The sequence below is a fragment of the Sparus aurata genome, chromosome 15 (genome assembly GCF_900880675.1).
Source record: "Sparus aurata chromosome 15, fSpaAur1.1, whole genome shotgun sequence".
In the NCBI taxonomy this organism is placed as follows: domain Eukaryota; kingdom Metazoa; phylum Chordata; class Actinopteri; order Spariformes; family Sparidae; genus Sparus; species Sparus aurata.
In genome coordinates, this window is record NC_044201.1 from 5,997,419 (window position 1) to 6,021,209 (window position 23,791).

The 23,791-nt window shown below is 42.5% G+C and overlaps 1 protein-coding gene across 38 annotated transcripts in view; it reads right to left on the minus strand.

Moving 5' to 3' along the window:
- kcnma1a (potassium large conductance calcium-activated channel, subfamily M, alpha member 1a) overlaps positions 1-23,791 on the minus strand; it is a 156,636-nt gene that overhangs the window by 19,455 nt on the left and 113,390 nt on the right. For 10 of the 38 annotated variants that reach the window (XM_030441988.1, XM_030441981.1, XM_030441977.1 and 7 more), the window contains 4 exons: positions 9,646-9,739; positions 5,254-5,380; positions 3,457-3,681; positions 2,706-2,898 (listed from right to left, as the gene is read on the minus strand). In XM_030441988.1, the coding sequence (XP_030297848.1) occupies positions 2,706-2,898; positions 3,457-3,681; positions 5,254-5,380; positions 9,646-9,739 (639 nt within the window). Of the gene's footprint in view, positions 1-2,705; positions 2,899-3,456; positions 3,682-5,253; positions 5,381-9,645; positions 9,740-13,782; positions 13,864-14,241; positions 14,275-19,102; positions 19,277-22,840; positions 22,850-23,791 lie in introns of all 38 variants that reach the window. The other 28 variants (XM_030441979.1, XM_030441975.1, XM_030441983.1 and 25 more) reach the window with 14 other exon arrangements.

Consider the following 23,791-nt stretch of genomic DNA (forward strand, 5'->3'; position numbering starts at 1 on the left):
GTTATACCAATTATTGAACTTGGAAATAGCGGAGGTTTGACATTTGGAGTCAACCCGGGAGCACGAGCTCAGACAGTGCAAACATCATTTTGTCGATGTCCATAAAAGATGATGTTTACTCCACTGGAGAGTGACAGCAAGATTTTTGGATACTGCCGCCAAAACGCCGCTCTTATTGTATGATAGTGAACGCGGAGACAGTACAGAGCCGGAGAAGAACAGTTTCCGCTCTGTGCAGTGTGTACAGCAGAACAGGCGTACATGAGGCCTGCTGCTGAGCTGCTTTCAAAACCTGTTAGGTTACAAACAGCTCAAAAGTTGCTCAAAACAGAGAGCTGTACGTCTTCTTAAGACGGAGCCAGAGTAGAGAGAGCTGAGAATGTTTTCCCCCTCATCATAGTTCTGTTCTGAAAGCGAATCCAAGCAAGGATTTAATTCCACCACAGTCTTGCATAGCCAGAGCTATCTCCACCTCGCTGTGTCAGGGTCAGAGAGAGGTCTAACTGCCCCATTATAATTCTTTAAACCAATCACAATCGTCTCAGTGCAAAGCCAAGGATGCATGGTGCCCCTGCAAAACAGTGCTGGGGCACCTGTTTAGTTGGAACATTTGCTAGAGGCGATCCCTGGCATTTAAAATAAAATGTGGGTTAAATCCCCACAAAAGAGAAGTAACAGCCGCTAGCTTGTTCAGGTTTATACAGTTAGCAACCATGTTAGCATTGGGTGAACCTGCCATAGTGTTCATATTTTAAAAACAGGAAGCTACCATTGACTGTCCTTTTTTGCAGTCTACATCATGAGTGTAGGAGTCATCATGACACATTGAAATCTCTGACTTTCTATCTACAGGACAGGATTTTAGCTGCAGGTGAAAACACAATTTTTTTTTTTCATTCACTGGTCAATTCTGAGTTTAGATTTCTGTTTTGGACAAATGTGTACATGTTTAACTTGATAACCTCATTTGCATATTTAAATTAACTTAAAATATCAAGAACATATATAAACATAAAAAAAAAAGAGTTGACTTAATTAAATTAATCAATTGGGGATAAACACAACACAACTAAAAAAATGTAAGTATGTAAAAATCTTAATGTAAGTGAACTGGGATAGTTTCATGGTGATAACTAACAGTTAAAAATGGCACCCTACACCTCCAGTCTCCCCTTGTATACTTTCCTTATTGCCTAAAATAAAGCAGCCAGAGTTTGAAAGCAGTCTGATCAGACACAGTGTGTGCTCATCTAACTGTGAGCCTGTAACTTCGTCTGTTCAGCTACAATAGACAAGTGAGATCTGGGTTACATACCCCCTTATCCCTGTAGCCCCCCGGGCACAGCTGTGCTCTGTGGTTGACTACACGCTACAGCAGCCGTGAGAAGCTCTCCCCCAGGAAAGAGCATGTTTACTTATTCATTTGCACCTTCTTGTTTTAAATTCCACAGACAATGTCTGAATGGGAGCATCGCTAGGAGGAAGGAATCCCCAAAGCAATACCTATGATACAATAACAGCGTCTGGGTATGTGCGTGTGTTTCCTTGTGTATGCATGACTGCGAGACATTGTGGTGTGTGTGTGTGTTTTCTAAAGTGAAGTATTTATCACTGAAATGGTTGGTTGATGTAAGACCCAATTATTGATGACAATAGGCTCCATCCATCGACCCTGGGAGAGGATATAGGCTAGTGGGCTTCCATATTGAGGTGGATTTCTGTGAATACTGCTCCCCAGAGGGGCGTGCTCCAAGATTTACCCCTACTTATTGTTCCTCGGTGGCACCGCTATCGACAGCACATCGCTCACTCAAGGCTGGAGAAATAACAGCATTGGCATTGTCCTAAAACATGTGGAAGTGCTCTGCACTAAAAAATAACGGCCTCTTGGACCTTCAACTTTGATTTGTATTTACAACAGTCTCTGTGGTGGCACTAAATAGTGCGGAGCTCAAGGCATGTCATGCCTTTCGGGCTAATCATAAACTGAGGATTACCTGTTTGTGGATGTGCGTAGATATACTGCATTGGCATGAATGTCTGTGTGTGCTATGTGCGCGAACATACTTGCGTGTGCATCCAAACAAGAAGGTGTGTGTGTGTGTGTGTGTGTGCGTGTGTGCACTGTGCATGTGTCGCTGTTTTGTTGTGACTAATGAGGAGCAGCTGAATTGGCCTGCCTGGTGATTTGTACTAGCTGCTTAATGATGATGAGGCCTGATGGGATGCCAGGTTCGTGTGTTTGTCTGCAAACATCAACAATCTGTTCCAGACGATCTGCCAGACACCAGATCAGGGGGAACAACATCAAATGACACAGTCATGTTGATTACATCATTAAAAAATATTATCAAGGAGGTTTAGCAGCATGTAATTACCGGGGACAAGACTGGAATGATCAGAAAATTATGTGGAGTAAACACTCTTCAACGGCTTGATGAAGCAATCTGCACAATGTTTTGTGTGCACACTACTTCATGAGTTACAGTTTATACTGCCTGTATATGCAACACACTTGCAGAGTACTTCAATTAAGAGCACTTAGCAGACTCTGTGCTTGACAAACTCCATCCCTCCCTCCTGTGTGGCCTCCCCAGATCTCTTCCTCCCTTCTTTTCCCGTCTTTGACTGCTGTCTTTCCTCCCTGCCACAACCTGTCCCCTTTGGGCAGCAGTGCTCATGGAGTCTAATAGGACGCTCCTTACCTTGGGAATTAGCCTGTAAGACCCCGATGCTGTCATCAAACTGCATAGATTTGATGTTGAGTGATGCCAAGATGCATTCCTTATCCTGCAGTGAGGCATCTTCGATATTGTTCTGATTGGCTGACAGTATTACGCACATGTCGCAGAGGTTGATGTTGACAGCCCTTAAATCTGCCCGACTTAATGGTGTACCCTTCAGGGTGAGGGGAACAGAGAGAAAGAGCAAGGCAGAGAGAGAGAGGGGGGGGGGAGAAAAGAGACAGACATAGGGGAGAGAAAAACAAATTTAAGAAGTGAGCAGAGTGGAGCTGTGGGAAATTAGTTAACAAGTATTCTTGTTTTGAGGCGATGACATTCCACTGATCTGACTGGGCACTGGAGAATCAGAGACACGGACTAATCTAAAGGCTAGTCTGCGCTGAGGGCTGTGTTTGGGATTCTCCTCTGATCATCAGTCAAGCCAGGCCTAACAAGCTCTAAGGCAGCAAGCCACGCCATCTGTGATGGGCAGTGCAGCTGCAACACACATAAACTCCACTTTGGATATGCAGTATGTGTCACAGCTCTGGATGAGAGTGTGGGGAAGGGGGGGGTGGGGTTGAGTGATCATTCAATTGAGTAATGTGTGATCAAATCAAACTGACAATCGCTCTCAGGACTTCAGTGTGCATGTGACTCAAAATGTCAACGCTTTGTTAGTGAAGAGTCTGGTTTAGATGCGTCTCCTATGGCAGTGGACTGGTACACTCACAGGTAATATGGAGACCTTGGGGAAGTTGTGTAAAGTTTCCCACTCTCTTCGCAGGTAATCCAGCGAGCCCACAAAAACAATTGGCTTTAGCTCGTGGTAATGGAAGTTGCTGGCTCTTAAAGGCATCACCAAGTTTCGCAGCCCCACCAAAGCGGACGTGACATCCCCAAATATACAGACCACCACATGGCCGCTCAGCACTGTCATGGAAGCTTCACTCCGGGTCTGCAGGGAACAGAGGGACAAAAGGGGGAGGGGGAGGAGAGCAGAGAGAAAGGGATCAGGAGGAGTGTAGATAGAGAACAGAGGAAGAGACACACAGAGACAAACACACATTTAGAGAATAGATATTAGCGCTGTTAACAGAGAACTTGTTAATGTGCATAAACAGCGTTTTTTAAGTCTGCTACAAACTGTTATAAACCCACATTTAATAGTTTGTTAACCAAATGGGAGTTAATCAGTAAAGAACGTACTATTTACACATGAAACAAAAGGTTTGGTTAACCACTATTTTTGTTTATAAGCAGTTCAGAAATAGAAATCTTTACACAATAAAACAAAAACAAGACACGTCTTTTTTCAAAGGGCAGCTGATTCAATCAGGCTGCAAAAATGCAGTTTGTAAGATTTGAGGCACAGACAGTATGTATGACTAGGACCCTGTCATATATCAGAGAGGTACAAATAAACAAAGCTCCACTATTGTATGAAGTTCATGTTGAGAGAGAACAATGCAGTGCCCTGCTTTCAAGATCTGTCGCCTGTCACGGCAGCTTGATGTGCAGTTCATTGCAAGTTTGGGTGTACGTTAAGTAAACTAAACGCTACTATGATACCAGTCAGTTTGAAACTAAAACCGTATTCTTTGTTCATGTGAGACATAAGGGAAAAACTAAGGAAGGAAACAACACGGGAAACTGCTGCAAACTGGCTCACACCATCAGTTAGAAGGTGCACTGTGTAGTTTTAGGGCAGAACTATTTTTCACTGAATGATAATCATGCTCAAACAAACTAAATGACTGAATATAAAAACTGACCTTAAAGGACAACACAATCTCATACTTTGTTTATATTTGGTGGACCCTGCCACCTTTCTAGCTTTAACACACTGTTCTGGGGACCTTATTATTATCCTCTTATTTTCCTTCATTCATTCATTATGGAAATAACACAAATTTAGAGTTTTGTATATTACCCTCCTAAGTGTCTGAATTCATTTTCCAAAACTACACAGTACACCTTTAAACCTGTCTCGCCAATTTCTGATTATTTCCATAACTTTTTTGGAGACCCATCTAATGCAGGAACGTCCTTCAGCCAATCTTAAACTAAGTGAGAATAACAGCCCAAGTTAAATCTTTCAGTGCTGGTGTATTGGTCGGATAAAAGCAACAAATATAATAAATGCCAACTATGTACGTGGTTGTGCCTTCTATTTTTGTATTTTATTTGGACGGGGTTAACCCCGCTCAAACAAATTATGCTCAAACTGAAATGCTTACAAACTGCCGTGTTAAAACACCGGAGCAAACCCATGCGTGAAGTGTTGAAATGCTGTTCACAGATCCTTGGTGGATATGTGAAAAAAAAAAAACAATAAACTCACCTTGAAACAACAGAGGCAGTGAGAGAAATTTCAATACATATTAGTATGCGATTGTGTCACTACAATGTCTAGGGGAAACCTTCGCTCCTGAGCATACTTACTTTAACCTTTGTTATTTTTTATATATTTTTTTGCTATTATTATATTTTCGAGGATTGTAGCCGCGCACTCCCTTGCTCCACTCACCAGGATGACTTTTTCGATCTCCTTTGATGGGCACCAGTGAAACATCCCTGTCGAGTCATACCTCTTCACGTTCATGTCCATGTTCTCGATTTGCTCGTTCCCAGGGATAAGAAGAGGGTCGTGTCGACTGGGGAAATAGAACAATGCACTCATTATTAGACCATTTTGTGAGATGACCGCAGCCTAAAAAAGAGGCGCAAGACCACCTTGACCAGCAAGTGTTAAACTTTCTACTTGACTAGATACTGTAGGTCCCACGACGACCATATCATTCCTCCATTCCTTCTCGTCCTTGATGTCAAGTCATCACAAAACCCGGAGACCCTCGTGCTCGCAGTGGTGCAGAGAACAGCAAGACGTGAGTGCTACTGACTGAATGGCATGACAACACAAGGCCAATTACCAGCTTTTACCCTCTCCTCCACTTCCTGACGCCATGCGGCGCAGATAGTAAAAGCTCCAACAGGCTCACACTTTAAATATTTCAGGAATTTGCCCAATCACATTTTGCTTTCCCAACTGATGGCCATTAATGTTTCAACAGCATGTCACAACCAAACAGGCTAATCCACAGCAGTGGGCTGCTGAGTTTTATCCGGTGTAACACTGACCATGAAAGGGCTCCTGTCAGTCCTGTTATACCGCCTCTCTTGTTCTTGCGCTTATCCTACAAGACCTGTTCTCACAGTTCCTCTGCAGACAAACGAGAACATTTCACCCAAAAACTCTGAGTCAGGCCAAAAATGCAAAACACTTCAATAAACGTTGCTTGTTTAACAGCAATGCAAATGGGATTTATTTACAGTTCAAGCCAGACCGTGAAATCCTCGGTTAAAGCAGCACTGTACAGCCTCCAAGAATGGAGGAAGTGCAGAGAGACAGACATTTGAGTAATATGGGAGAAAACATCTCAAGAATTTGACATACATCTCTCTCAGTATCACTCTCTCCATCCTCTATCAACACTGTCATTCACTGACAAGGCTTTGATGTTGCCGCTTCCTTCCGCCCGCATTTTGGTTGCACGCCATCGCAGGAAAAGTAAAAGTAAAAAAAAAAAAAGCTGTCAATTAGCAACCCTCTCTCTCCACCTCTCTTCCCTCTATCAGTTAGTGCAGGTGATAATAACACTGACAGCATTTAGTGTTTTTACACTCAGCCTGAATCTTTCATCCAGAGGCGCGTGTTGCGCCAATCAACTCCACAGAGCCCCCGTCACTTCAGTCTGCTCAGCACTGCTCGCCTCCACACAGGGGCTGACTGGCGCATGCAGGCGGGCTGCCGCTCCAGCTCTCTCTGCCAAGACAGCTATCTTTCACAGAGCTGTCAGCAGCGTGACTGGCAGCCTGTCACAGGCTCCACACACCTCCTTCTCCCTCTGCCTTCTCTCCGCCTCAGGTTGAACCTTCCACAAGACTCGGGGAAGAGCAGACATGACGTCTGAGCCACAGTGCCACGCCCAAGGGATATCAGCTGCGGATGATACCGTGACATCTTCTGCGATTGGATGCATGTCGTCAGTCATGACCCGTCAAAAAGGGTTTGTGCGAATGGTGTAAATGCCAACAACAGAGCCGTGCGGAGGATAGGTCAGCTGGGACGGAAACTGCGATTTAATGTTAACAAAAAATACCCACATTTTAATTTCTTGGTAAATTCCTGAAATATTCAGTACTTTGTTATTACTTGGAAATGATAGGATTTCTTAGACGTTGAACCAAAAACACTGCATTTCTAAACTGAATACATTTACAGCGCAAAGTAAATATGTCCCCCCGGGTAGATACAGTATTTCATCAAATGCACTTTTATATAGGACAAATATTTCCCTTACAGCCTGTCTCACTCCAGTGTCTCACCCCCTCTCTTTCTCCCCCCCCCTCAGTATATATTTCAAACAGAGTTGAGTTATTCCAGTGTATCACTCTGCAGTCACAAGCTGGGGATGGGCGTGCTCCCCCAATGCCTCTCTGCCAGACTACGAAGGCAGCCTCTTGCTTTGAAAATTTTCCCCATCATGCAAACTGACAAAGGCATGCTTTTCAAAAGCCCACAGCCAATCTGTTGATCATTATTTATTTACAAAGGCCTTCAGGCTGCAAGTCCTGTAAAAACCATACTTGATACGTATGCTCACTCTCTCGCTCGCTCTCTGCTGTGCTTCCCCCCTCCTCGCTTGTAGAATAAAGTATCCCTAAGGCTACCTCAAACAATCACTTTTCATTGTGCATAAAATCCACCTTGTAAAGCACAACTGTTTAATATATATGTTGTTATATGTTGACGGGGGCAGCTGTGAAAGGGGGGGGCTGTGGACTGTGATGGGTAATTTGATGTTTCGCTGAGGGCTAAGAGTTGGAGAGAAAAAAAAAAATCTACACCTATAACAGAGGACCTGTCATCCCAGTACCCAAGAGCCAGCAGAATACAGAAGCACCCCTAAAGCAGAGAAAACTTTGACATCGCTTTGAAGCGCTTTCAAAACTGAGTAAATAACTCGCAAGAATTATTATCACTGCGAGATCAAAGCGAAGATGCATATATTACATGGCAAACAGGGACTTTCTCCTAAGCAAAAAAGGAAGAGAAGAAAAGGTTTTGTGCTTTAAGTTAGGCAAACTAAACAGCCTTTTAAACAAGCAGTTAGCTGGAAATGTGCCAATGTCTCGCTGTTTCTGTAGCCGTCTCTTTTCTCCCTCTGAGCGAGGGCATCCGAAATGATGCTCTGTTGCAAACTAGACTGAAGGGTACGACTCTGTGTTGGGCTAATGGCTCGGCAAGTGTGAAGGCTTATTAAGTGCTTGTTTTCTGAAGAGCTGAGGGGGAGGCCGACGAGTGTTCTGGACAAGAATCACACAGCCATGCGAGCGCAGTAGGAGGAACGCTGCCTGAGGGAAGCTGGAAGGACCAACATACAAAGAAACTCTATAAGAATGTAAGGGCAGTGCAATAATAACCAAAAACAACGGGTGAAAACGGAGATCATAAAGTTGAATTAAACGGGCACTGTGTAGTTTTTGGAGAAGATGTCAAACTCGGAATTTTAATATTTACATTACTAATGAGGTAAAAATACAAACACAGTCAGATTAAGTTTTTCCATAACTGAACATATAAACTACTCTGAGGGGAAAAAAAAAAGGTTTGAAGCTAGAAAGGTGGTGGGGTCTGGCAAATACAAACAAAATAAAAGTGAGAAATTGCATTTACTCAGTTTATCCGGTCATGAAAATTAAGGGTTTTTTTTTAATTTAGTTTATTTAGGCATGAAAATCCTATCGATGAAGCTCTTTCTCTTCCCCATAAAATGTCTTTTCCCAGAATAACACAATGCACCTTTAAAATTATGTTACTCCTATTTGTAGAAATGAAACCCTCTGTGCAACATTATTGAGATTTGTTGGGTTTTGGGGTTTTAAATTCCATAGAAGAAAATATGATTTGAGGTTTTTTAGATGCTGGAGTTTCCACCGTAGCTCGAGGTGACGAGTGTGTGTGTGACAAAAACCAAATACTGTCACGCTCTCTTTATGTTTTCCTGCTGTACGGTCATGAAGACGACGCCGGTGACGCTGCCTCTCGTCAAGAGCGGGCCGGCGGAGCCGTGAGTGTTCCTGTCCTGTTAGATCTTCCCCGCCATGCCTTCATGCCGCCGTCCCAATCCGCACGGCTCGGCCTCCCCGTACTTTCCGCGCTGTCGTGTTGCCAACCCCGCCTCGCAGCCGTAGGAGCACAAAACCTTACCCCCCTTTTATCTTTCAAAATCAATTACCGGCAATTTAATTCCACAGGACAGGATAAAAGGAAGGTGATATTTGAATTCATATTTGATTGTGATGATACATCTCACATATGGCCTTAAGTACCAGAAACAGTACTCACAGGGGTTCCCACAATAGAGGAGTAGCCTGAGGGCAAAGTAACCATGCAGGTCCCTCTGATTGGTTGCCGGTGTCATTAGTGCCAGCATTGTTTAAGGAGCACATGTGGACCAGACCGGAGGAGGTGACAGCTGGGACTTTAAAGCCAGAGGAGTTTTCAAAACGGCTCCTCGCAGCCGCTTTTTCACGACAGAAATATTATTTCAGCTCTGTCATTAACAGCTGACAGCATGCCATCCTAAACAGCCAGAGCCTAACAGGGCACTTCTCCTCTCGCTTTCGCTCACAGAGTTTCTTACCTCCTTCTTCTGCCACCCCTAATTTGCCCCCTCCCCATCTATCCAAACTCCCACCATCTCAACCATCAAGCCTCTGAAGTATCTCTCACGCACACATCCCTCCATCCCTTCTTCCTCCCTCCCTCCCTCCCTCCCTCCCTTCCGCTGCATCTGACTTCCCCTCACTCCGCGTTTGAAGGCTCGAGAAGGAGAATAAAATCGACGTCTCTTACCTCATCATTTTGGGCGAGCAGTTGGGTGAGTTTCGCATCCCTCCGTTGCGCTGCTTTTTTTTGGGCGAGAGAGTCGATGGATGCTCGTCTTCGACTGCAAACACATGCACAGAATGTCAGAATACAGACAGATTGTTGGGAATGTGTGCTGGACCTGACTTTAAACAAAAGGAGAAAAAAAAATAGCCAACAGTCAATCAGTCATTGCAAACAAAACACACACAAAAAAAAAAAAAACACAAAAAAAAAAACTGAACAGAAGAAAAGGAAAATTAATAATTCAGTGTCAAATTGAAAAAAAATATAGAGAAAGCATTAGTAACGGATGGTAAATCTGTGAAAGGCAAGAGAAAACCACGGAGAGAAAGGCAATTTACGACCTGGGAATATTACGGAAAGCTCACGTCCCAAAACCCCCATATTTTAGCTCTTTTAAGGTGCACTTTTTTTTTTTTTTAAATATGGGCCTTCAGTGATCGAACACAGCATCTGTTCTAAATTGTGCAGGTGGTTGGACCGCTAGCAGTCTGCATCAGAGTGACCATGCTCTCAACTTCACCATTAATTGCCATGTGATGGTACAGACTGTCACTGTCAGTGGGGCAAGGGGCAAAAGCAATGACAATGAGATCAATAAGAGTTATGGAGATGGATCTTGAGTGGGTAGTTTGTGTTTTTAATAAAACTATCAGAGTCCCATCCCATCGTTGAAGCACTATCTGAGGCACACACCGTTCTCTTCTACAGGTCTTCAACACACATCATGAAGGATGGGGCTCGCTAATATGGCATGACTTAGTGGACTATGAATAGAGAAAGCAAGCTAGTAAATACACATCACCCCCCCGAGCAGGAAAAGGTCAGGACTAGTCTTAAATCTTTAACTGAGGAATCAATGATCGACGTTAAATTAATTATAGTCCATTTTTGTATTTGACACTTGACGCTGAGCCATGATTTTTTTTTTTTTTCCTTAAAAGATTATTTTGATCAGATTTGAGTTCAGCTTCCTGTCATCTTTGCTTTTTTTTTTCTGTGCAGAGACGAAAACACTCTGTTTTTCAAACTTTGCTTTAGTCCCCAGTCAGACGGAGAGGACGACAAAGAGCAGCCGGGGTGAGGCCAGGCCCGGTCGTCTGAAGATTTCAGTCGAGCTAACAGTAGTCTGATCTGCGCTACTGTCTGTGAGTTTTCAAGAGCTTTCAGACAGGCACCCACATACTCCTATCCACTCTGCACTCTCCCAGCGCAAATGCCAAGTGCACCGTCACTTCAAACCCGTATTAGTCCTTTGGTTAGAAATCAATAACACAGCATGATATTAGTGCAAATCGATGTGCACGCCGCAAGCCGTGACTATTCCAAGCATGTGGAGCTTCATTATTGTCTGAACACCCATCCCAGGCTGTCACCTAATTCTGCTAATAAAAGATAAGAAATATGACTTTGCCTTCTAATAAAATGTCATTCTCTGACATTTCCTTTATGCAATTGGGCATTCGGAATAGCTAATATCACAAGCGCTTTCCACTTTACAAATAATTCTCCCTCTAATATACTTTGAAAATACCACATCGGAAAAATATGCATTCCTCCCTATATTGTTTGACAGACTCCTCCTGGTTTAAATTTGATTTGTTAACAGTGAAAGCAGAACACCTCTCACTTACACCCACAATAATGAAATAAAATGATTTCCAGGCACTGGGTAATGAAAGCCTTCACAGTAACAGATTAAAAACTTAGATTTGTGTTTCAGCCCCCCAAAGGTCAGTGTCCTCAGGGCTCACAGCTCCTGCAACCTCTCTCAAAAAAATACACAGATAAGCAGCTCTTTTGTGTCAGTTCTAAATTCTCCTCAGTTTGGAAGTCTCCCAGTGTAGCAGCCACTGCACTAGCAGGCAAATCCGTGCAAAGCAGCGGGAGCAACAACAGTAGCAGCTCCAGCAGAGTGAACCGTCATGCAGCAAACAAGACAAAATGAAGGGACAGGACAGGCGGGGTTACTGGCTGATGCATCCCGCTAAGGGGGCAACCTACAGTGCCTACTGTGACTGAGCAGCATGGCATTACTGGGGTGGTAGCGGTATTTCACCGGCAGACTGCGGGCCCGGTTCAGCCGACTCTCAGCCAGGGATCTGGCCGCCACGTCTCCTGGACCTGAGATACTGAGGCGCAGTTTCGAGGGCTTGGCCCCAGGCCCGGGCCCCATGGGGAGCAGACTTCCTTTGCGGTTATTAACAAGGGGGATGTTTGTTGTGCCCGGGTTGAACAGGGGGTCCTGGTTGGGGTGCAGCGTGTTGGGGAGGAACGCATTTGAGGTGATGGAGGTGGAGGTGCAGCCGGTGGTTTTAACCGATCGGTTATGAAAAGACGGTCTAACTTCATCCATTACTGTCAAACAATGGAGAATAAAAAGTGTGAGAAAGTGTATTAGGGTTCATAATTTAGTTAGTAATGAAGTGTTAAACTGTAGAAAATTAATTTGTGTTATTTTTCCTATCTTTGTTTTCAATTATAGAATTGTTTCATGAGAGATCCCTTAAAACAAAAGTCATTATTTAACTGCAGTATGTTAACAAGCAAAAATGTAAATAAGAGATTGAATAACTTGAAATAAATACATGATCATTTATTTATCAATTCTATAAAGATCAAACAGTTGTTTCTGTGAAAAAGATTGTAATTTTCCTCATTTCAGTCTAAAGTAATGCCTGAAAGCAAAGAAAATAAAAAAAAATCACGCCATAAAAGCAGGAATCTTTTATCATTTCTCTAAAACTGGCGTGGAAAGTCAACATCTTTTATCTGCTCGGCACACGCTTCGACTCAAACTGTCGCAGCGACATTTACTTTGCATTTGTGACAAACATGAATTAATCAGAGGTCTCTCAGTTTTATTTCTCCGCTGCGCTACACTTTCTGGTAGAACAAAGCAGAGACACGGCTTGGCTAAAGCCAGTCAAATCCAATCAGATATTGTGTCACTTCGAGCATAATGTGCAGCGCACTACTTTGGTTTCAACAAATATGAAACGAAAACTAATAATTTATAATATTACTAATTCAAAAACCTTTATTAAACATTGAAAGCATTCATTTTGGATTGTGCAAAGAAATGTGGTTGAGCTCCAGATGCAGTCACTCTGTTCTCAAACAGAACAGTTTGACTGTGACACTGACAGTATGTCCAGTGACAACCTGCTGTGTCTAATATTAAATAAATACTCTGTGCATGTAGGAATGCATGTATACCTGATTGTCGTGTCCCCCCCCCCCCCCCCCCCCCCCCCACCACCACCACCACCACACACACTCACACACACAATCCGACTGAGGACCGAGGCTGCGGAGTCAACCCGTATGTTTGTATGCATTGAAGGGCTTGTGAAGTTGAATGGGAGAGGAGGAGCCCTTTTCCTCCTTTTGGTGGAAGGGTGGTTGGTTGGTTGTTGGAGGAGAGAGCATGCTTGGGTGGCCCCAGGCGATAAACAGACGTTTATCCCGGCCGTCAGCTGCCTCCTTGATTTACGGGGCGCCACCGATAGCTCCTGGATTCATCTGGCCCTTGTCAAACACGTGCAGCGTTAGAGAGCGCTCACCCACCCTGGCAGGTCCACTGTGCATCCTGAACAACCCAGACGGCAACTGTCCCTTCCTGAAATGCTAATCACATGATGGTACTGTCCCGCATGCAAGCGTTATCAGATCGCCGTGACCCAATGTAAACTGGATGATGAGGCAGAGGAACAAAAACTAAAAATGTTTACTTTTGTATGTGAGCTAAGCTGGCTTTGCCTGTACAGTGTTTGCTGCATGAGCAAGCTTTGTTCTTTGTCTGCATTGCAACTGCACGAAAAAGCTTTTTATGCCATGCATTGTTGTTTTGCTACCATCGAATAGAAGAATAAAGCTGATATTATGACTGCGGCATTTCCTTGCGGTTCTGCTTAAGAGGCAACAAACAAAAAATGTCTTCAGTGTTCATAATCCTACAAAGAACAAATACATTAAATAAAAATATACATGTAACATGTTAAAGGTTACAAAGAGCATTTCAGAACTAAAATTTATTCTTAACCAGTAGAGTAAAAAAGTTATGCATTTAACAATTATTTACCAAAGATTTTTTTTTACCTAAATTGCAATCAGCTTTGAATCGAACGCCAGCCTCTTTCTGACTTCCACTGTTCCCTGGTGTTGTAGCGCCATCTGCTGCTACAGGCACCACAATACAAAAAAAATATTTCATGGAACTACATGGTATTATCAAACACAAAATAATTTATTTTCACTTGCTATTAATATCAGGAACTAATACTAATACTTTAATTTCCTGTCTGCATATGTTGAATTTATTTAATGACAGCTAACTTCAAATACACAGTCTGTCTGAGTTTAACATGTTATTTAACACTGTGGGTTTACTTGTCTCTGTATAAGACACAAGACAACATTAGTATATTCTAAAGGAATAGGGGAAAACAAAGCAAATACTAAAGCAAAGCATCAGGTACTAACTATGTTACATGACATAGTGAGGAGTCTAAACACAGAGCTGGAGCAGAATGGAGAAGGACAGAGAAACACACTTACGTGATCTGACATATCCATTATACTTATATTTGGCTGAGGAGAATGCAAAGACAAGTGGCAAGTCACACAGAGGGAGAAAGGATGTAATGAAACAGGCACATTAGGAATTAGAGACACCAACAAAATAAGAGCGGTGGATAGAAATGAAAGTAAAACTCTTATGAAGTACTATCAGGGATGAGCGCATGAACCAAAAAATGAAATGCTTAAATAATTCAAATCGCCTAGATGACGGCACACAAAAGACAGACAGGTGAATGAAATGAACTGTCCATTCTCAGAGTCAGCCATACTGTCATATAATGAAATGAAATGACAGTCCAATGGCTGATTGTATGCAATTAAAATTTGAGGTCACACAGCAATGGAATTTGTTTCATTTAAAAAAAAGCTCATTCAATCGTTTGACTTTTGATACTTGGTTTTAAATGTGATGAACACTGTGAGGTCTGTAGACAGAACATATAAAGCCACCATGGGAAACAAACACGACTACATACATACTTGAGCGCGTGTAGGCGTCAAGAAACACAGACAGCAGACACTCGCTACCCAAAACAGCGGCAGAGCACAAATGTAAAGAGACTTGTTCTGTGCATGCAGTCCAGATCGTGTACACAAACGGATGTTTCATTTTCAAAACATGATAACATGTGGCAATGCTACACTCCTAAATGGGTTGCTCATTAAAAAAAAAAAGGGTTGAACAAGGTCTGCACCTAATTATCTGGGAATCACAGTTTATGACCCTGACGGAGGAGGCACTGCGGACTGGGTAACGACACAAGTGCTGGTACAGTGGGCACTTGAACTGAGCTCTGAGCCGCTGACACTCCCCACTCTTTCCTAGAGTCTCTTCCAGCAGTAAAGGTCACAGCGAGGGCCCAGGGCTGGCCTGTGACACAGATCCTCAAACAGGGACCCACAGTGGCCCTGGCATCTGTCTCTAGCAATCTGCCCGCACCGCAGAGGCAGCAGACTAACTGGCTAGCATGTGGGGCTGAGCGAGGCGGCATAGGACAGAGGGTGGGTTGGGGAGGGGGGACCAAGCCTGCCTGGTGGACAGGAGCTGTCAGGGCAAGTTTGGTGACGGACCAGCAGGGCTGGGAAAATGAAAATGCAAACATAATTTCCGTGTCAGGATAGATAAGGTCCCCAGCAATGAGATGCAGATGCACACACATGCACAGACACAGAGATATACGAGTGCATGTTGTCACACACACAACAATGTGCGCATGCACGCAAACACACACAGCCCAGAAGGCCGTAGACTAGCCGAAAGCATCTCCCGAGCCCCGGGTCCTCAACCCTTGTCCAGAGCCCAGCTTCACAGCAGCTTTGGCCTCTTCATTATATAAAAGCTGTCACATCTCGCCTTTCTCACAGAGTGAGGATGGCTGACTGTGATAATGGTCAGGTCACCGGCAATATACAACATACAGACCAAAACTACACTCCTGAAGAAGCTAAACTCAGCAGAACAACTTCTTCAAGACATAAATCAGTATGCCCAACCACAAAAGGGGAAACTATATATTTTTGACTAATCTATCTACATATCATATAATTTGTGCTCTTAAATACAGTTTTAAGTACACCCAAAGAGTCCGTGTCGGGGAGTAGTGGAGTCCAAATAATTAAACAAATAGTTTAACTACATTTTGCAGAAGCTAAATTCATATTTGCATGGTGACTCAGCCAGTTAAACTAATGTTTGCCATTTCACTTCCAAAGAATTCTGGGCCATGGGAGGGATTTTTTATTTTTGCTCACCCATTGCTTCTTTCTTGTAAATCAAATAGACTTCTCTCTAGGATAGCTTCAGTATGAAGTAATTTGCAGATTTCTAAGAAGTTTACCCGACAGTGAAAGTAGTAGAAATGGCTCTCCTTAGCTGTGTTCTGTCTCATTTTTGTATTTGTTTTTATATATATATATATATTTTCTAATATTTAATTTCTTGGCCAATATGCAGGATCTCTATGTAAGAGAGAGCAGGGCTGCCCAAACTGTTTTCCTAAGCGGGCCAAAACCAAAACTTCATAGTGGACCCTGGGCAAATAGCAAGCATATACTGTGTTAAGATGTTACTATATGCAAGATAGAAAAAATATTATTGTGATCCATTTCCTAATTGTTTTCTCTCAATTTAGGGAATACATAAAAGAAAAAAAGAATGTGAATATTTTGCGAGAATGATCTTTCAAAGTTTTAATTTGCATCTCAGGGCTTCCGCAGTACTCGGAACATAAGTTCATTCCCAACTCGTCAAAACTGATGCCGGCCATCATCCCAGAATGTCATCATTTGATGAGTTTGGACAGAGACTCAAAAATCAAATACAAAAATAGATAAATAAATAAATAACTAACTTTGGCCAACCCTGCTCTATAGTATCTGGATTTATCTAGTTGGCTAATTTGTCCAGATATTCCTGGCAGCTCACAAGAGTGTATCTATTTCACCTATCATCACATTGCTGATTAAACCCCTTGAATGAGTGCATATTAAATAAATTAATACTGTATCCTTAAAGTCCATAAAACAACACAGGGGTTTATGTCTGTATCACCATGCATCACCACCAGTGTCTGTATTTGTGTGGTCTGAATACAACTTGCATCAGAACACAGGGTGCGTTAAAGTAAAAGAATTGCCATCCAAGGAATCAATTATCCGAGTACTTGGACTAGAAAGGCTGGTTCAGATGTACAAGAGCATGAAGTCATCGTGGATAAAGATGTCTATCCTCTCAGTCTGGTGGAAAAAAGACGGGAAATGGGGAAAGGAAATCCAACAATCCCTGACTGACAAAGCCCAATGCACTCCTTCAATAAACTCACTTTGTTCAGACAAAGTCAGAGTTAAAAAGGGAAAAGAAATCTAAGACTGAGGAGGCTTTCCTGAAATCCTACAGGGGGTTGAGGGAGAAGTGAGATCAGTAACCATGTAATGGCCAGTAATTGGTACCGAGGGATACTGTGTATCAGCGCAGGCCGAAACTACAAGAGGCCGAGCCAAACTCATCATGGCGTGTTTGACACTAATCTAGGCTGAGTCGGCAGACGGTGGGAGAATGTTGAGAAGGAAATCAGATCTGTATGTCTGAACCCAATGCTTTGATAGCGAGTCCTACCGCTGCCACGTCTAATTGACAGACAATTTAGTATTTCCCATCCACTCAAAAAAGAAAACTGAAAAGAAGGGGATCTTACAGGAGCTTCTGTCCTCCTACCTGTTCTTTATCAAGCCAACATCGCTATTGTGTAGTTCTCGTTTTGTTCCCCGTTTCCTTATCGATTTACTTGTCCTTTCCCAGTTACACAAAAACCTTTCTACCTTTATTATTTTTGCTCCCCCTTCCCTCTTACTCCTCCTACTTTTTGTGGTAGACTTAAATACTGAAGGAGAGACAGACTGCTGAATACAATAGTAGCTCTATAGTACAATAGAGCCGCAACAATCATGTGATTAGTTGTACACTTTTTAATCAGCTGACAACTATTTTCATAATCGATCAATACGTTGAAATTATTTTCAAAAATCTCTAATTTCAGCTTCTTAAATGTCTCTTTTTTTTTTTGTTTCTTTACTCTATGACTGTAAACTGAAAATTTTAGGTTGTGGACAAAACGAGACATTTTAGGACATCATTTGGCCTGATCAACATTATTATACATTTTATAGACCGAAAAAACTAATCGATGAATTTAGGAAATAATCAACGGTGTAATTGCAAATGGGAATAACGTAAGTTGCAGACATGTGATGAAACAAATAATTTAAGAAATGCCCAGGAAAAAGTGTTAATTGTGAGCAAAACCGTACATGCTCTTCTTTAATGATTAAAAAGAGTGAAAGGGCATTTCAGTCGCTTGAGATATTAATAGTTTCTCTCCTGAACTAGTGTCACCGATAAAAACACGTTTTAATATCTGTGCACTGCTCCTCATTTATCAGGCCCGGCACGACTGTTAGAAATCTTCAAAACAGCCGTTTCGGCTGTGATTTTTCTCTTATCTCCGGCACTAAAGTGGAACTGAAAACTCCGCACAGTCGCTCGGTAAGGTCATGTCGAAGGTGGAATAGAAAAGTGAAACAAAGGCAAAAGCTACTTCAACTGAAAAGCGCACAAACTGAAAAACAGTGTTAACTCAGGGGGGGGGCCTTCAAAGTAAAGATATAAGACATCATTTAACAAACATTTTCAGAAAAAAAATTGCAGCATAAAACCTTCATGATAAAATAACACGTTTCTTTTTGTTTGTTTGTTTGTTTTTTTGTGTATACACAGATCTTACCTGAAACAGTTCATAACACATCAAATCCAATAGTGATATTATCACACAACTGCATGACTGATGCAGCATGCGGTAGCCACATTTCTAACACCTACAGTACTGTACAGTACAGCAGCACCACAGAGCCACACCACCACTGACCCACCACACAGATTACAGTCATGGTATCAAAACTGACAGCGTCAAATGAAAACGATAAACAACTGAAAGGAAAAATGCTGATGAACACTGACTTTAAACGAAGGATAGATAGATAGATAGATAGATAGATAGATAGATAGATAGATAGATAGATAGATAGATAGATAGATAGATAGATAGATAGATAGATAGATAGATAGATAGATAGATAGAAACAATTGTTGAAATACAAAGATAAATAAGTAAATTCACGTAATCCACAACTACAAAAAACTATGGAGTCACATTAAACAGATCACACCACGCGGACAACAGAACGGACACACACACGTACACGTACGGTACCTCTGCATGGTACAATACACGGAGCACACACCACAGACACGTAACAGCATGTGTTGGGCGGTGTAACTTACAGGCACGTAAAGTGGTTGCGCAATCATGAACAGAGACAGAGGAAAGTGGGTAGGCCCTCTGAAGGGTGTCCATGTTACTATGTACACTGCCTGACATGCAAGAGCAGTCTTGCTCTGAACGGCCGCAATCAAAACAACATGCCAGTTTCATTCGTTTGTAGACGGACATCTTGGCTACAGTCATGTTTTGGGATGAGAGGAGAGGAAAAGCAGCAGGTTAATGGCAAAAGGAGAAATATTCATCCAGGGGGGAAGTCGGAAGGTAACGTCATCAGAAAAGTGCAAGCCTCAGATGCCTGCTCCCACAGACTTGAGCCCCAAGATTTAGAAGAAAAAAAAAAAAAAACACATTAAAAACGCAGAGATTTAGTCGACAATCGAATTACTTTTAACTCAACAAGTTGTCCAATTCATTTCTTGAAAAAAAATTTGGTCACATTATAAAAATACCAATAACGGCACTGAATCAGTTGCCAGCGCGTACTTTCTTGTCTTGAGAGGTCAAGCTGTGTGCTAAGGCTGTAACAGATCAAAAGGCAAAACTATAACAGTGGGGGAAAAAGGGGTGAGGAGAAAGGGGAGAGGGAGGGAGGCATTCGGGGAAGAGAGGCATGAGCAATGTCTTTCAGCAGCAAACTTCATACAATGTTTCATACATTTTGTACATCCTCTATCCATTTGGCTAAAGGAGTGGATCACGTACCTGTATCCCATCATGCAGCTGTAGCGGCTCTGTCCACGGCATCACACTATTCTACTTGTCTAGACTGGCCAGTTCATGCTACTGAGTGTTCAAACCTGCCGTTTCACCGCTCCACTCCCCCGGGGAAGCTTCACTCTAATGTGTGTGTATGAAGTGCGCGTGGACAAAAGACGTACGTGTTTGTGATGTTATTAATACATACATTAATACATTATTTTTTTTTATATTATCCATCCGTAACTTACCCATTGACAGATATGGAGTTGTTTTGGTCATGGGTCTCACACACTTTCCGTAATAAGTCATCTAAAATGTTTTTTGGTTTATGGTTTAATGTTATGTGTGTTGCAGTTTAAGGGGTCCTTGATGTGAAAAAAACTGCGAGAACCACTGGTTTTTATACATCAGAAACTAAGATGATGTTTAAGGTTTGTTAAGCTCATATGGCTCAAAGATATAAGGTAAATAATGTGACTGGGCCATTACAATACCTCTATCTTTTTAAATTGTTTCCAAATCGAGGGATAATACCAGACAATAGGTAGGGTAATTTAAAGACTCTTTAATTGTATTCGCAAAGTCTTTCTCATTGGACAACCAAGCTGAAAATGTGTTTTACATTTCAGCATTAGATTTTATACCAGGGAAGCTGGTTGCCAAATCTCACATGTAATTTCCGAAACACTCGGACCTCAAGGTTTGCAGGTCACAATGACATTTGTTCATAATTATCCCTGTGTGGGCCTGCATCTTCACTGTAACTGTTACTGTGTACTTAAAAGGATGAACACCGATGCCACAAAGACTCGTGTATCAAAGTATTCCGTCGATGTTCTATTATTGTGAACGAAATGGCTATTTGGAGAAGAGTAGGTGCTCTTGTTCAGGTAAGACCGGATGTGAAGGCAGTATTACACAACAGCCTGCAGCTAAAATACTGTAAGCAGCCACTTTCTGTCCATGTGTTGTATGTATGTGTGTGTGTGTGCGTGTGTGTGTGTGTGTGTGTGTGAAGCTCTGAACCCCGAGGGAAGCGGGAGTGAAAGTCCCCAGAGTAGCACATCTAGATTGCTGCGACTCTGAGCAGAAACAGTCCCTGGTCCCCGGTCCCTCATTGCCGAGGTGCAAACAGACAGCAGCCTAATACAGTCTGGCACCTTTACAGAGACACTTTCAGCATCTTTGACTCCGAGTCATGTCGCAAAATAAGATCTCCAATGAAGTAATATGTTTCATCTCATGGCCCAGATGGACACAACAACGGATTGTGACCCGTGGGGTGAAGGCATCAGGGACTGTTGTATCTCTGCGGCATGCACGTGTGCCTTTTGAGCATGTAATAAGCATGCAGGAAATGTAGATTTGGTCTCAGCAACAACAGAGATAACTGTTCACAGTATTGAAACAGTTTCGGGGGCATGGCAGACAAGTGCAGCGAGGCTATCACTTCATGCTGATATTGCTTTACTTCAGAGTTTTTCGCTTGGGCGTTCGGACAACAGTTTATGTACATTACAATGTAGACTGTCGACACATGGGAGGGGAGTGATGGAAAACACAAGACACACACACACACACACACACGCTGACAATGTCTTTGACTTCTGACTTCACAAATACCCTGATTCTGGCCTAGAGCTATAAAAGGTGTCCGTTTCAGGGCATTCCTGATCGGAGATTCAACATGACACCTGCCCTGATAAACTGTCTGCATGGTTTTGATCAGTCACCGTCTCCCGTGATCCACCAAGCCACAACATACTGAAACAGAAGCTATCAGGGCGCTATGTTGAATAGGGAGGATGTCCCGAAGAAAGCACCATTCTGAAATATCCCGCTACAAGCTTTCTTATTCAGCAATAGTGCAAGGTAAAATGATACTCTAACAGAAGCTCAAGAGTTGACCTTTTGAGCAATGACAAACACACTGCATAGTAGCTTATTGCAGTGGAGGCAACTACACCATACCATGTATAAAAACATCATCAATCCCTTCATAATGATGAGATTCACTGTGTGATTAAATTTACCGAGCACTTGCATTTTTGCTGAACAGGTTTCAGGGGATTCTAGTTTCCTCTACAGACATCACCATTTCAAATGTTGCACTGTAGGAAATGACTCTGGCACGGCACCGCCATCTGGTGGCAATCGAAAGGTATGGCAATAACTACTGTGTAGTGCTGGTGGACTTTTTATCCAGTGCAGTGAGTCAAAACAAAAAAAGGGCCCAACGACTGTCCAGATTTGAAATGCAAAAGACTGGCGTGGTGGTGACATTTCAATTCTGAGAGGAACTGATGGTCTCTGAAACCTCAGCCCGCCCCAAGAATGCAGAGGGACCTGAGTTTTGGAGAGGAGGCTGAGATCACAGAGAAGTGGGGCAAGGGGGAGGACAGACTGTTTTGATTGTGTTTTGGCAACCTGGCTGGTTAGGATTTACAGAACTTCCAACGAGGACGTTTTCTGCTCTCTGAAAACGCCGCCACACACAAAACTTCCTTTGACAGAAAGCAGATCGATTAAAATCTAAATAGCTCTTCTTAATTCTCTTTCCCTTGCGTTAGCCCTTACTGTATTACATGTCAGATTTTTATTACGTTCCTTCTGAGCTTTTGTGGAGCACATCACCGTGAGGATCACGGGTAATGACACCAGACTCGAGCTGATTAGCTCCCAAATACGAGTTTGGTTTCATGATCAAATAGCAAGAAGGAAAAACTCAAAAACTGCAGAGCTCATCGGCCACATCCGATTAAGTCACACTCCATTTAATCGTCCGTTCCAACTAGTCAGAGCATCAGCTGACTGGGCCAGTGACGAGCAGGCCTGATGCTGGTGTGTGAGTTTGATTTCTGCTGTTTTGGTTTTGGTCTGGTCTGAGCACAGTGTAGAAATGAGAGGCGAGGAGAGGGATGAAGAAGCTACACTGGTACATGCAACATAGATACAGTATACTATTTGCTGAGGAGGATAAAAAAAAAACACTTGCACTGCACTCTGGGTAATAGTACACCCATTTTCTTTTTACTCACAATAAATCACTACCAGTGAGTAGTTAAAATAAAGTGGCGTTTTCCAATGGCAGCAGGGAAGGAAATACATCAAAAGTGTGTCACTGGTCATAAAGAAACATGGGAAAAACAACAGAAGAGAACAAAACATGATAGAGCACAACATACTATACAGACACAGACTTCCATTGCAGTAATGGAACTGTCATCTTTCTAAATGCAACTCTCTCGTCGGCAACAACCGCAATAAGATAAAACATAACGCCTTGTCCATCAGCGGAGTCTGAGACATGAAGATATTAAGAGAGCAGAGAGAAGTAAACAGTTTATCTAAGTGAAACCACAGTGTGAAAGGTCTGTTGATTCTGTTGAGCTGCGAGAGAAAAAAAAAAAACACGTTGGAATAATTGAGATGACACGGACAAAAGAAGGAAATGGTGGGTATCTATTTTAAAACCGGGCTTTGTCTGTATCAGACTGCTTACTGTAATTGTCTGTGACCTTTAGTGGAAATATGGGATATTCACCTGAATTATTTATCCAGTGGCTAACATGTCCTGACATGTGACTACAGTACATAGGTCAGGTTATATTCATGTGCTGTTCCTGCCTTAATGGTAATGTCATGTCTGCATGAAAAAGGGAAGAAAGTATCTATCTGACGGGGCATTTGTCTTAAATTCAACAGTTAACAGCACATTATGTTTACGACTGTTTCAATCGTGTGTGTGTGGCCTTAAAACCCATGAGAAGAGTGACTGAGCTCAACACTCTCACATACTGTCAAACCTGAGGTACAAATTTGATTTTTATCCATTTTATGGAACATTGTATGTCCCTTTCACAAAATCTCATACATTTTTTTTTTTTGACTAGTGACAACTAGGTTATTGCAAAAGACTGGAATGTCGAGTGTTCCTTTATGGCAGGCCTAAATGATCTGTCAAAACTGACATTTACATGCATCATCTC